This window comes from Polyodon spathula, chromosome 13 (genome assembly GCF_017654505.1).
Source record: "Polyodon spathula isolate WHYD16114869_AA chromosome 13, ASM1765450v1, whole genome shotgun sequence".
Taxonomy (NCBI): Eukaryota; Metazoa; Chordata; class Actinopteri; order Acipenseriformes; family Polyodontidae; genus Polyodon; species Polyodon spathula.
Genome location: NC_054546.1, coordinates 9,084,041 through 9,097,209, shown reverse-complemented (window position 1 = coordinate 9,097,209; position 13,169 = coordinate 9,084,041). Strand labels below are relative to the sequence as shown.

Genomic DNA, 13,169 nt, shown 5'->3' with positions numbered 1-13,169 from the left:
GTTTTATTTATAATTTCTATGCTCTCCCTACTCTGCGGATCAACGTGATATATTCTCAGGAAATCGTATTCTGTGTGATATGGTTAAATTGCCCGATCTGTTACATGTCCCTTATGTTTAGTTGTGATTAGTTCCTGTATTCTTTGTTTCTTCTTGTGTTGCTGAAGACCCCCACATTAATGCGATTAAAGGTTTAGTTTAAACAAAAGCTTCTTATGCTGGTAGGGTCAGAAAGCTCGTTGTAGGAATTCATCCTCATTACTCGGAGCAGTCTACAGAATGAAGCTCAGCTCAACCTTGCTCAAGCATATGTGACAATACCAATACCCCCCCCGGGGGGGTGGCGTTCTACCGGGGTGTTTTGAGGATTTACCGGGGTGATCAAAAAAACCTATACCGGGGGGTCAAGCAGGAGTTGTCGATTTGATGAGAGTTGTTGATGACTTTGAGGATTGATGACAACCACGGTTTAAAAGGCTACATCTCAAGCAAAAATGACAAGAACTGTGTGTTTGTTGGTGACGCTCTTGTTCGTCAGCAATGTTTTGTCGGATGGGATATTTCAACCCACCTTGGTCTTGGATATGGCCCAGGTTCTTCTCAACAACTACTGCTTTCCTGAAAATCTAGTCAAAATGAAAGAAGCAATAGACGAGGCAATCAGGAATGGTGAAATACATTCAATGAAATACGTACAGTGTTGACAGCCGGAGTTCAGGGTGCTCTGAATGACCCACGGCTGGCTGTGTCCTATGAGCCTGGTGCTCCTGACCGCTTGCAGCCTCCTGTTCTGCCAGCATTACCACCAGATCAGCTCCTGCATATGATTCAGAGTTCTCTGCATTATGAAGTTCTGGAGAATAACGTAGGTTACTTGTGGATAGATCACATTATTGGGGACGACGTCGTTTAGCAGGTAGGTCCTTTGCTTGTTAACAGTGTCTGGAGAAGCGTTATGCACACATCTTCTTTGATTTTGGATCTTCACTACAGCACTACAGGACAAGTGTCAGGGATTCCTTATGTTATCTCTTATTTCTGTGAAGCAGACCCTGCTCTTCATATTGACACAGTTTACGACCGGCCATCAAATTCCACAAAAGAGATCTGGATACTGTCTTCAGTTCTGGGTGAAAGGTATGGAAAAGACAAAGATGTAATAATTTTAACAAGCAAGTTTACTGAAGGTGTGGCTGAAGACATTGCTTATATTTTAAAGCATCTGAATAGAGCCATCACTGTTGGTGAAAGATCAACAGGTGGATCTCTAAAGATTGAAAAATTGAAGATTAGAGAATCAGATTTTTACATTACTGTCCCTAGTGCTAGATCCATCAACCCCATTACAGGACAAAGCTGGGAATTAAATGGCGTGTTCACTTGTGTACTGACAAATGCTGATGATGCTCTTGAGAAAGCAAAATTAATTTTGGCTGTCAGAAGTGCAGTCCCTATAGTAGTCCAGTCTGTTAGTGGTATAATTAAAATATACTATTCATTTACTAATAGGGTATCTATGCTCCTTAATCACATTTCATTGATCGATTATTCCTCAGTTATTTCAGAAGAAGACTTAGCTGCTAAACTAAATTATGAGCTGCAGTCTGTGTCTGAAGACCCACGCTTAATGGTCAAAATCATGCCAGAAGCTCCAGTCACTATAGAAGACACATCTCCAGCAGACAGATTACCTGAAGACCCTAGATTTCTTCAGGCTTTAGTTAACACTGTTTTCAAAGTAAAGATTTTGCCTGGAAATATTGGATACCTTTGGTTTGATGAATTTGCTGATACTGTTGTGTTGGTCAAATTAGGCCAATATATTGTCGACAAAGTGTGGGATCCCATTAAGGACACTGAGAACCTCATCATAGATATACGCTACAACACTGGTGGTCCATCTGGCGCTGTCCCTCTGCTTCTGTCTTATTTCCAGCATCAAACACTGGAAGTTCGTTTTTTCACAATATACGACAAAAGAATTCTACACCATTCCTAATATCCAGGGACAACCCTATGGAGCAAAAAGAGGCGTATATGTTCTTATTAGTCATCATACCGCAACTGCAGCTTCAAATTGAAGATACCAATGTGGTCATCACAGTTCCAGTTATAAATTTCATAGATAATTATGGAGAATGTTGGTTAGGTGGTGGGGTTGTTCCAGATGCAATCATACTGGAAGACAAGGCCTTAGAAAAAGCTAAAGAAATCATAGCATTTCTCCACGCCTTGGTAGAAGGTACTGGGGAACTATTGGAAGCAAATTACGTTATCCCTGAAGTAGCTACTAAAGTAAGAAAAGTCCTCCAATCCAAAAGGTCAGAAGGTTTATATCAATCAGTGGTGGATTATGAGTCCTTGGCCTCTCAGTTGACTTCAGATTTCCAGGAGGCATCAGGGGATCATCGTTTACATGTTTTCTAAGTGAGATTGAGCCAGAGGTATTGGAAGATCAAGCCTCCAAAATTCCAAGCCCGGAAGAACTTGGATATATTATAGAAGCATTGTTCAAGATTGAAATCCTGCCTGGTAATGTTGGCTACATGAGATTTGATATGATGGTAGATGCCGAAATAATAAGGGCCATTGGGCCACAACTTATTAATCTCGTTTGGAACAAACTTGTCAACACTGACACTTTGATCATTGACATGAGATACAACACTGGTGGCAATTCCACAGCAATTCCAATATTTTGCTCTTACTTCTTTGATGCAGAACCCCTTCGTCACCTATATACTGTATTTGACCGTTCCACATCCAGCACTGCACAAATAAGGACAATACCTATGGTTTTGGGAGAGAGATATGATTCAAAGAAAGACATTTACATTATCACCAGTCATATGACAGGTTCTGCTGCAGAAGCATTTACTAGGGCAATGAAAGACCTAAACAGGGTTACTATTATTGGGAAACCAACCATATGAGGGTCACTGTCAATAGGCACCTATAAAATTGGAGATAGTCATTTATACACAAACATTCCCAATCAAGTAGTGCTCAGTGCAGTTACTGGAAAAGTTTGGAGTGTTTCTGGAGTTGAACCCCATGTTGCAGTTCAGGCTAATGAGGGAATGGTTGTTGCCAATGATATAATTAACCTTCGCTCAAAAATCCCCTCCGTTGTGCAAACTGCTGGGAGGCTGGTTACTGATAATTACGCGTTTTCAGAAATAGGTGCAGGTATTGTTGTGAAAATGATGGCTATCGGTGAGAAGGGAAACTACGACATGATGAATACAGAGTTAGAATTGGCGGAAAAACTCACAGCTGACCTACAAGCATTATCTGGGGATAAGCATTTAAAGACTGTTTACATACCTGAAAATTCAAAAGATCACATTCCTGGAGTTGTACCAATGCAGGTAGGATTTCAAAATGACTGGTTTTAGATTTTAGATATAACATGTCAAATAATCTATGGGCCTGATTCTATCCAGCCAGTATCGCTGTGGACAAATTCCATTCATTTTTCACATGAATATTGATGCCAAAATAAACTTTATTGTCCTTATGTGGCATCTATATTGAAACACCGCTGCTGTTTAGAGTTTATTGGTTGTAAACTGTAGTAAACATGCATTTATTTATTGAATCAAACACAATAGGGTTTATTCAATTGGTGATAACAGCAGTAGCTGCAATTTTTAGCTTCACGTTACGCATTTTGTGTACCAATGTTACAATATATATATATCTATATATAATCTATATATATATAGATATATATATATATATATATAATATATACCACATACATACAAGTATTATTACTGTAGTTCAAAAGTAGTTTTATTTGAAGAGCGATAATAACTGTGTAATTATAAAAAAATTTTTTTTTTCCATAATTCACTACCTGTAACTGCTTTTGATGGAAAACCAAAGAAAAATTAGTGAGTTATTATTAGTAGTCACTGGTATAATGTCATTGACATCACGATAGTGACTATCAGACTGACTGAAGCATATGCACTTAATCACCTAATTAGTGAGACGGTTGATTGGACACTGGATATGGAGTGATTTCAGCTGTTAAATTGCAAGCTTGATTAAAAGCAATAAATTAAATAACAGAAAAAAAAGAAAAAATAATAATTTTGCAGCATCTTCCTGATACCACTTGTTAATCAGCACGATAAAAAAGTCACTGCATCTGCTCTAAAACAGAGTTTATCATTTTTCAATGTAGTGAATTTTATCCAAATATAAGTGATAAGTTTATTTTGATGCTCAGCATATATATTAGATAAATTAAAAAAATATTTTTGAAAAACACACAACTCAAGCGCTATGTTACTTTTTTAAAATTTTTTAATCTTTTGTTTGTAAATGTATATATATATATCCCACTTTTCATCTTTTTTTTTAGATTCCATCTCCTGAAGTGTTTGAAGACTTGATCAAATTTTCTTTTCACACTGACGTGTTTGAGGACATCGGATACCTTCGATTTGACATGTTTGGGGAATTTGAACTCATCACTCAAGTGTCAAAGTTACTTCTTAGGTACACCTTTTGCCAGTTTCTGTGCAATGTTAATATATGTCTCAGCAATTATCAATTAGTATAGATCGGGGCAGTAGCAATATATTTTATTAATTTGTACGCAGGTAACTTAGACATATTTAATCAATAGTCGTTTAAAACTAAATGTGTACTATAATATGACCAGCAGTTATTACAGTCATAGAAATCCCTTCTTCACTGCTAATGCAACTTTTTAAACTGTATTGCAGATTTAACATTGGGGGACCTACGTCATCAATTGTTGCTTTCTGCTCATATTTTTTTGATGAAGATCAAAAAGTTCTTCTGGATAAAATCTACAACAGACCATCTGAATCAACTAGTGACTTATGGACCATATCTCAGCTCACTGGTAATAATGTTTTCCAAAGTTAAAGCAAACACGCTTGTATTCAATAAGAACAACAAGCATATATACTTATAGCACCATTTGTGCCAAAGCATACCAGTCATGTTCAATGTTTCCCTTTTAATTCTATCTCACAGGCAACGTTGTGCAGGTTAACAGCTCATTCAGCATTGAAAAGTTACCTGATAGTGCTTCATTCATTCAAAATAGTGATGAATATGTAGCAATGGAGAAGTGACCATTGTTGCGAGAGATTGAACTACATTTAATTTGTATAATGCTACATTTCTTTCAAGTCCTGTTGTGACCATAGCTCTTCCCTTATGTCAGAATCAATTAGCTTCCAGTTTAAAAAACTTGCAAGGTCCCTTAACTTTTGACTGTTTCTTTCCCCCTTTTGTCACCTCTGTTCTATATAGGGGTTGGGTGACACAGAGGGCAGCTCTCGCTGAGACAGACAGCAATATAGAGGACCTTTATTCTCTATCCCCTATTTTGTCCGGGACAAGCTTTAAAGAGTAAACAATCCTTCAGTAATTTTGACCAAACACACTTGTGATTGAAACCAGACTGGAGGGGTTTCATCTCTGGTATTTAGCATAAACAGTAATTAAAAGGAAAACAAACAACTAATTAAAAGAAATCAGGGTCTCATCAGCATTCTCAAGTCATTTCATTTTTATTAACAGTAACATGTGTTTTCACCTTTCACTAAAAAAGTTAAACAAAGACTGGAATAAACATGTTGAAAATATCCTCCCTGATATCATTCAAATATTCATATATATATATGTGTGTGTGTGCATGTGTGCGTGTGCGTTTTTTTGTTGAATCACAAGGTGAAAGATATGGTAAAAAGAAAGACTTGGTAATAGTGACTGGTGCAATGACAACGAGTGCTGCAGAAGAATTTGTCTTCATAATGAAGAAGCTGGGAAGAGCCCTGATTGTTAGAGAAGTAACCAGTGGTGGATGTCATCCTCCTCAAACATACCACGTGGACGACACCGATCTCTACCTCTCTGTCCCCACCAGCAGATCGGACAGCTCTCAGGGGGCCTCCTGGGAGGGAGCTGGGGTCGTTCCTCACACAGAGGTGGCTGCTGACGAGGCTCCAGACAAAGCCAAGGAAATAATCAACAACCATTTACATGCTAGAAATTGAGTGGTTGTATTAAGGGCATTACGATCCATGGGTTTTTTATGCATGAAGAGAAATTGGTTTAATTGACCTTAGTCTGTTTTTGTTGCTTTTCTATTTGGTGACTAGTTTGTCAAACTGAGAACAAAAATGAATGTAGTGTAGTTTACCTCCAACAATATTTACAAAAACCTTGTATTTAGTGTACAACTATTCAGTTGTCTGTTAGTAGAAACACTTTATTTAGAATTCATAAAATGTGTTGATATTTTTGTTGCCAACAAGGAAGTTATAAATTGTATTACTTCACTTTATGTCTTTGAAAAGAGACCAAAACAAGCAGAGAAAATGCAATCCCCAGTACCTGAGCTGAAGCTTCTCTAAAATGTGACGGCCTTTCGGATGCTAGTTGCTTCTCATGGTGGGGGTTGTGATTGCATTACAAAAACTGTAACCGAGTCTGAAAATGTCAAAACAGATCATGAATTTTATTAAATATTTTCCCTCTCCATGCTGTATTCTTTCTGTGTTCTATGGGTTTTATGAAATTTCAGCAACAAAAATATATTTGGAATTTACAGACAGACATCTGAACTGAATCCTACAGGTCAGGCTTTTTTGTCCTTAACTTTGACAGTATAAGGGGCTCATTTGAAACCTATACCCTGCCACAGCTGGATTTTACAGCACCAGGTAATCCTCCACGATTTCTCATGATGAGCATCCCAAATAGCTAGTAATATTTAGATTTTTGTGTCGAAGCAAACAAACCACTGTGTATGCTGGAGTGCATTACTGCCAAAGAAAGGACAAAAAGATCCCAGCAAGCCTGCTGTCCCACCACTGAGCACAATTCAAAGGTCGTGTGCCAAAAAACCATGGTATTCAGCATGCATCTCCATCACAGAGGAAAAGATGAGGAAGCATATAGTGGTACCGTACAAAACTGTCTGAATGTCGGAAAACTCGGAATGTCAAAACTCTGATACTGATTGTATCAATGCACTTTCTAAAAATAAAAATTATATATATATATATATATATATATATATATATATATATATATATATATATATATATATATATATATATATCTATAAGGCATGTAATCATGACTATAGTGACCATATAAATAACAACTGTTTTAATATTGTATGGCTTATATCATATGGAAATGTTATCATAATTCTGATTAAGATTGTAGCTTTATCTCAATCCATAAATTGAATATAATGTCTCTATAGATTACCTTACACTAAAACTGTCACCAAAGATAACTGAATTGAGTGAATAATTTCAGCCATTATTAACTATCAAATACATCATTTTATTATGTTTCTGATGAGTAGATCACAAGATTGTTTTTACGTACATAATTATAAAACCACTTTATGTCACATTAATAAACCTGTACACTGTTCAACATCCAGTAGGATAGGCCAGGTTATCTGCATTTCTATAGAAAATTTAATGACATTTGAAAATATTTAGGAGGTATGTTCAAATTAATTATGGATCTCTTCCATCTATTTTAAAACAGGACTGCTTTATAAACTAACATCTACGTCAATATATATATATATATATATATATCTATAATATATATATATATATATAAGAAATTCTTATTGAGTTCAAGTATCTTAGAAATTTAAAATTGGGAATTATATGTAAGCCAAATTACATACTCCATGTGCAAATATTTGGAAGCCTTTTAAATAGGCTAATAACAGACGATAAATGATTTGAAGTGAACATAATTTATAAAAATGTAATTTTATAAAAGCTAGGAGGATCTCTAGGATCATTGAACATGGGTAGATTAAACCATTTAAGAAATCTATACTTTGTTTGCTTTTCAGTGCCTTTATAATGTGTCCTACTGTGTTCCAAGCCACTGAAATTCCTGAAGCAGTTATTTTACGACCAGTTAGAATGCAGTAATGAGCAGTTGTGTGTTTCCTGTGTCCATAAATCCTACTGGTGTAACCACATCCAAAATGTATTAAAGATTAATTATTAATTTTAAGCAAGTTCGCAACAGTGTTTCTGAAATATGTTATCAGTTAGGTTTGCTTTCAGAAATCCAGTCATGTTAAATTAATTGTGAGACGTCATGTGTCTTGACAAGTGGTGACGTTCCCTGAAAAGCTCCTGACAGATCGGACATGTGAGTTTTCCTTCTCTCCTCCTCTTGATCTGTGCTTCAGCCACAAATTCCTTTTTGTGATGGGACCTCATGTGAAAAACCAAATCAGACGTCATCCGAAAAGACAGATTGCATTTAGCACACCAGTTCTGTGCTGCAACCCCAAAAGTAGTAAAGGAAGATGGAAGCAGTGTAAAGGAAGAAGTGGTTTGCAGCTGCTGGGTCCAGCGTTCTGAAGGACACGTAAAGGAGTGGTTTCTTGTTGACTGCAACGACTGTGAGTTCGCCAAATCCCTTGTTAATACTTTGGTTCCCAAGAGACTGCCATAACCCAAAATATTATCCCGAGTAATGGAATCGGACAATTCCCCAAGGCATGTGGAACTGTTTAAGGTGTGGGGTGGGTGCATGGAAGAGTCATTTACCAGTCTATTATTTGGTTTGCAGAAAGCACTTTCTTCTCTGGCACCCTTAGGCAAAACAAAGGAAAAGGCACTTCCACTTGAATGTAAAACCGAGCCTGTTAGTAAATGACCCTGTCCACTTTGATTAGGACCTCTCTCCTCAACTGGCTCGTGTGTCTTTTCATGTTTCATTTTTTCCTTTACCCTCCTAACCTCAGTAAAAGCACTCTGCTTGTCTTCTGAAACACCTTTCTTAAACAGACATTTGTCAGCACTGAGTTTCAAAACTGAAGCTGACAATTCTGGGACATCTTGACTGCCCCTGTTCATGAAAGCAATGTTATGGTGATTAGAAATGTTTCTTTTCTCCAGTAAAACACTCTTTTTGTATGGTTTTGTTCTGTCCAGATCATCAGGTTTCCTTTTCTTATCATTGAAATTGGAAGTGTCCTCATTTGTATTGGATTTGTTCTGTTCCAGATCCCGGGCAATATTATGGAAATCGGTGATGTCTTGTTTTTTGCGCTTTATTTCCATTGCTTTACGGACCTGTAATTCCCTGCTGTGAAAAAAATGATTTCCTTGAACACAGAGGAAGCGAGTGTGTGCCAAATATGGATATTCATTCTTGAATGGCTGGTCACATATCATGCACCTAAAACCTACAAAAGATTAAACAAATGCATTAAAATAGATATGTGAGACTGAATTTGCACTGCAGGGATGGAATAATTTCTTATTTTGTCTTTTTAGAACACAGACACATTCAACAAACTAAATGAAGAAATGCATGTGTGTTGGATAGAATAGCCTCTCCTTAAATGTTGTTCTATAATTTGAAATGATAAATTATTCATTTAAATTATGAGCTAAAGTCATGTTTAAAAAGTATACACATAACCATGGGCTCTTGGCTGTGTATATCAGTGATGCACATGTGTTTGTTTGTTTTTAAATCTCCAATTTAGGAGCAATATATGGTATGGATATTTTCCAACAATATTCACTATTTACATATTATAGCGCTTCATCTTTTGATAGGATGTCAGGCCTATATTAAATTAATCAATCAATCAATAAATCAATAAATCAAACCACCGATTGATTTGATTAGTGTTAATATGCCCTTTGCCAGCAGGATATTTAGGTTTCTTACCTTCTGCAGGTGTCTGGCCTTTTATGTCATTGAATCCCAAGAGATGAGAAAGTTCCTCATCATACCACACCAGCAGTTCTTCATCTTTGCTTATACTCCGTATAGACCGAAAATATAACTGGCCGCTTTTCAAGAACGCTTCTAGATTTTGTTCTTTGTTGTTGGTTGCAGCTTGCACCAGTCTTAGCCAAGACAGAACATTTGGAGAACTTTTTATTGCTTCAGCGTCCACCTGTAATGATGAATTAATTATTTTCTGTGGTATGAAAGGCATATATTTTGGTTTTCTGCCAAAACGTTTTTACTTTTGCTTCTAGATATTGTTTAATCAAAATAGTAAATAAAAAATGAACACTATATATATCTGCATCATCATCATTATTATTAAGGCAGTACATTCATATCTCATAAATAAATGCATAAATCCTGATATGGGCAATCGATGACAAATAAATAACATTAATAAATTATCATTAAACAACAAATGAAAAAATTGGACACACCCTTTTATGATATTGATTACCAAACCTATCACTGTTTTACTTTCTACAGAGTGCTATGGGACACAAAATATTAACAAGAAATGAGAAACTGCTTCATTTCAGTCTTTCAGATTAATTTATTTTAATGTAAAGGATAGGTTTGCTTAAAAGATCCATATCTCTGTTACAGGCGTATTCTTTGAGGACTATCTAACTGAGAACCTAATAAAATCTGGAAGGAGAAAAAAAAAAAACAATCAAACAAACAAATAAAAACCAACCTTACCCTGAAAACATAGGACTTGCTTATTTTGTCGGAACACTTCAGAGCAATGAATGCTATGGTGTCATAAAAAGTGTTTTGGAGAATGCAGGGTCCAAACGTAACCCCCTTGGGGAGATCCTGTGTAACGTGTACACTTGTTAACAGATCTGCGACATGATGATGGAGAAATCTGTTGTCATTTGCCCAAAATGTTTTAAGCAAATAGCTGTGCTCCATGCTTAATCTGCAAATAAAATAATATCGCCGGCATATTAACATTGTGAAGAACTAATACACAGGCATAACCTACAGAGAATGTGTAGGTGTATTATAGTGAGCCATCTCCATATTAAGGGACATCTCTCTGTGTATACAGCAACTAAAAAATTATACCCATGCAATACTTAAGCCCCATTCACACTGGCATGCTCTACCTGAGTCAGAACCCGGTGTCATGCGGGTCGGCTCACAATTTCACACTGCTTCTGATAGAGCAGGGTCGACCTGGGTGACAGACGCAAGTAAACAATGCCCCTGAAGCAGCTTGTTACTGACGCTTCTCTGGATTGAACCGTCAGCCCAAATGTTGATTAGAGCAAGCGTTTCTTAATCCCTGCTGCAATCTGGCTCATGGGTTGTCTCAAATCATCAGAAAGCTGGCTAAACAGAATAAGCATAAATGTTCCTTGCGGTAGTGAAACCTTCATGCAGGCGCGGTTGGTTGTTATTTTGTCGCTTACAAACGACCGTCATGCATTTTGTCTCGCCAGTCAAAGCGTGTCTGAGGTGTGTCGCAGTGACCCAGGTCAACCCGGGTATGTGATTTCATACTACGCGGGACTGCCACCCGGGTAAGGAGTGCCAGTGTGAAAGGGGTATGACAATTATTTGGGCTTACAATTGCGAAATTGCAAAGCGATAAACAAATCACTTTCACAGCACATGCTTTTCATTGTTTACATGTCCACATGACAGCAAACTTTACATTTGGAAACGTACTGGGTTTACATATATTCACCTTAGCATCAGTAAACATTTTAATGTATATCGACACTTAGTCCACAAATCAAAAATGCATAGAACTGTAGGCTAACCTAACCAATAATAACAAATGCAAAACACCTCCACAAGTGTCTAGATGGTTTTCCTTTAACTGATTTTTTGCAGACACCCTTCTGTTTCAATTATCTCGGTTGGGGTTTCTGCTATTGTCTGTCCATCTGGCAATCAACTCTTTTCTCCTGTTCCTGTTTTGACACTTTTTTTTTGGTTTGTTTGTTTTTTTGTCAGCCACCTGTATTTTCTATAAATAAAGCATAAACAAACAATGAGCACCAAAAAAAAAAAAAAAAAAAAAAAAAAAACATTAAATTCAATTAAACATTTTAACGGTAAAAAAAAATAAAAAAAAGTGTTGTGTGTGTGTGTATATATATATATATATATATATATATATATATATATATATATATATATATATATATATATTAAATTTTATTTGCGACCAACATTTATAAATATTTAATGGTTTATTAAATATTTATCGTCTTATTAAAGTAATATAACACTTTAAATGTAAAGCAGAGGAGAACGCTGGAAAGTGTAATTTCTAAATAATTGCTAGTGCAGACATCGTTTCCTACTCCGTTTTGTTGTTAATCACATAGGCTACTACATATTAAAACTGAGACAGGCTAACATTTCTTTTCGAATTCAAGAAAAAAAAAATGTTATCTTATTGTTACTACAGTGCTGAATTCATAATATTGTCTTCGCTCCCACCTAAACATTTCCGATATATGCCCAATAAAACTTAAAGCGTTACATTTTGTCACTTTGAAGAAAACGAAATAATAAATCAATAAATCGTGTTGCAAGCTCACTCACCAGCTGGATGTGCAGGCACTCCAAAAGGAATCGTATGTGTGGGACCACTCGCTGCTTTTTGCTATGGATTTGGAAGTGATAGTGACTGCACCGAAGTCTGTGCTAAAGTGGCATTGCGCTCCCCAAAGAAAGACACTTTTCCTCACGTGCTGACTTAAAGCACTGAAGCGTGCACGGCCCATCCTTGAGCTCTTCCGTTCCTTTGAATCCCCAGGTGGCATTTTGATTGGTGTTTTTTTGCATTTCCAGTAAGTCTAATTGGAACAGAAAGGAAGCTTCGAATGGCTAAATAGAATATAGGGAACCTATGAAAATAGAAATCTACTTGATGTTTTGCCTATCGTTTTGTAAATTACATTCAGGTGTGATAGGAACATCTTGTATTATACGTTGTCTAAAATTGAGGGACATCCAGCCATTTGTAAACCTCTGCCATTTAATTATGTATGTATGTATGTATGTATGTATGTATGTATGTATGTATGTATGTATGTATGTATGTATTCGAACATATTTACAAAGGAATTATTTACTGCGATGGGGACAATGTTTGCCTGGTACTTAGAAGTTAGCAATTGTAGACATCTTTGAAAAAATAGCATTCATTTTTAAAGATAATGTATTGCTTTATGTTTCAAATTCTAGATAAGCAGATTCATATTATATAAGGTGATGAAAAGATTAATTTAATCTTATGATTTAATCTAACTTTAAGAAAATCTAATTTACAGGGCATGCAATGCGGTTTTATGAATATAATGTGAAATTGTTTTCAATAAAAGTTTTGTTAGTAGTGTATGTTA

At 36.2% G+C, this 13,169-nt stretch overlaps 1 protein-coding gene and 1 pseudogene across 2 annotated transcripts; one reads left to right on the top strand and one right to left on the bottom strand.

Moving 5' to 3' along the window:
- Positions 1–494: 494 nt before the first annotated feature.
- On the top strand, positions 495–7,007 carry LOC121325875 (annotated as a pseudogene).
- Positions 7,008–7,753: 746 nt separating this feature from the next.
- LOC121325505 (PR domain zinc finger protein 8-like) lies at positions 7,754–12,592 on the bottom strand. 2 transcript variants are annotated; one of them, XM_041268033.1, is made up of 5 exons: positions 12,367–12,592; positions 11,602–11,782; positions 10,501–10,723; positions 9,733–9,964; positions 7,754–9,238 (listed from the first exon to the last, which is right to left on the bottom strand). In XM_041268033.1, exons 3-5 carry the CDS (start codon positions 10,714–10,716, stop codon positions 8,124–8,126), a joined length of 1,563 nt encoding a protein of 520 aa, XP_041123967.1. In that variant the 5' UTR covers positions 10,717–10,723; positions 11,602–11,782; positions 12,367–12,592; the 3' UTR covers positions 7,754–8,123. The 2 variants fall into 2 exon arrangements, with proteins under 2 accessions (XP_041123967.1, XP_041123968.1); XM_041268034.1 differs by lacking the exon at positions 11,602–11,782.
- Positions 12,593–13,169: the final 577 nt, after the last annotated feature.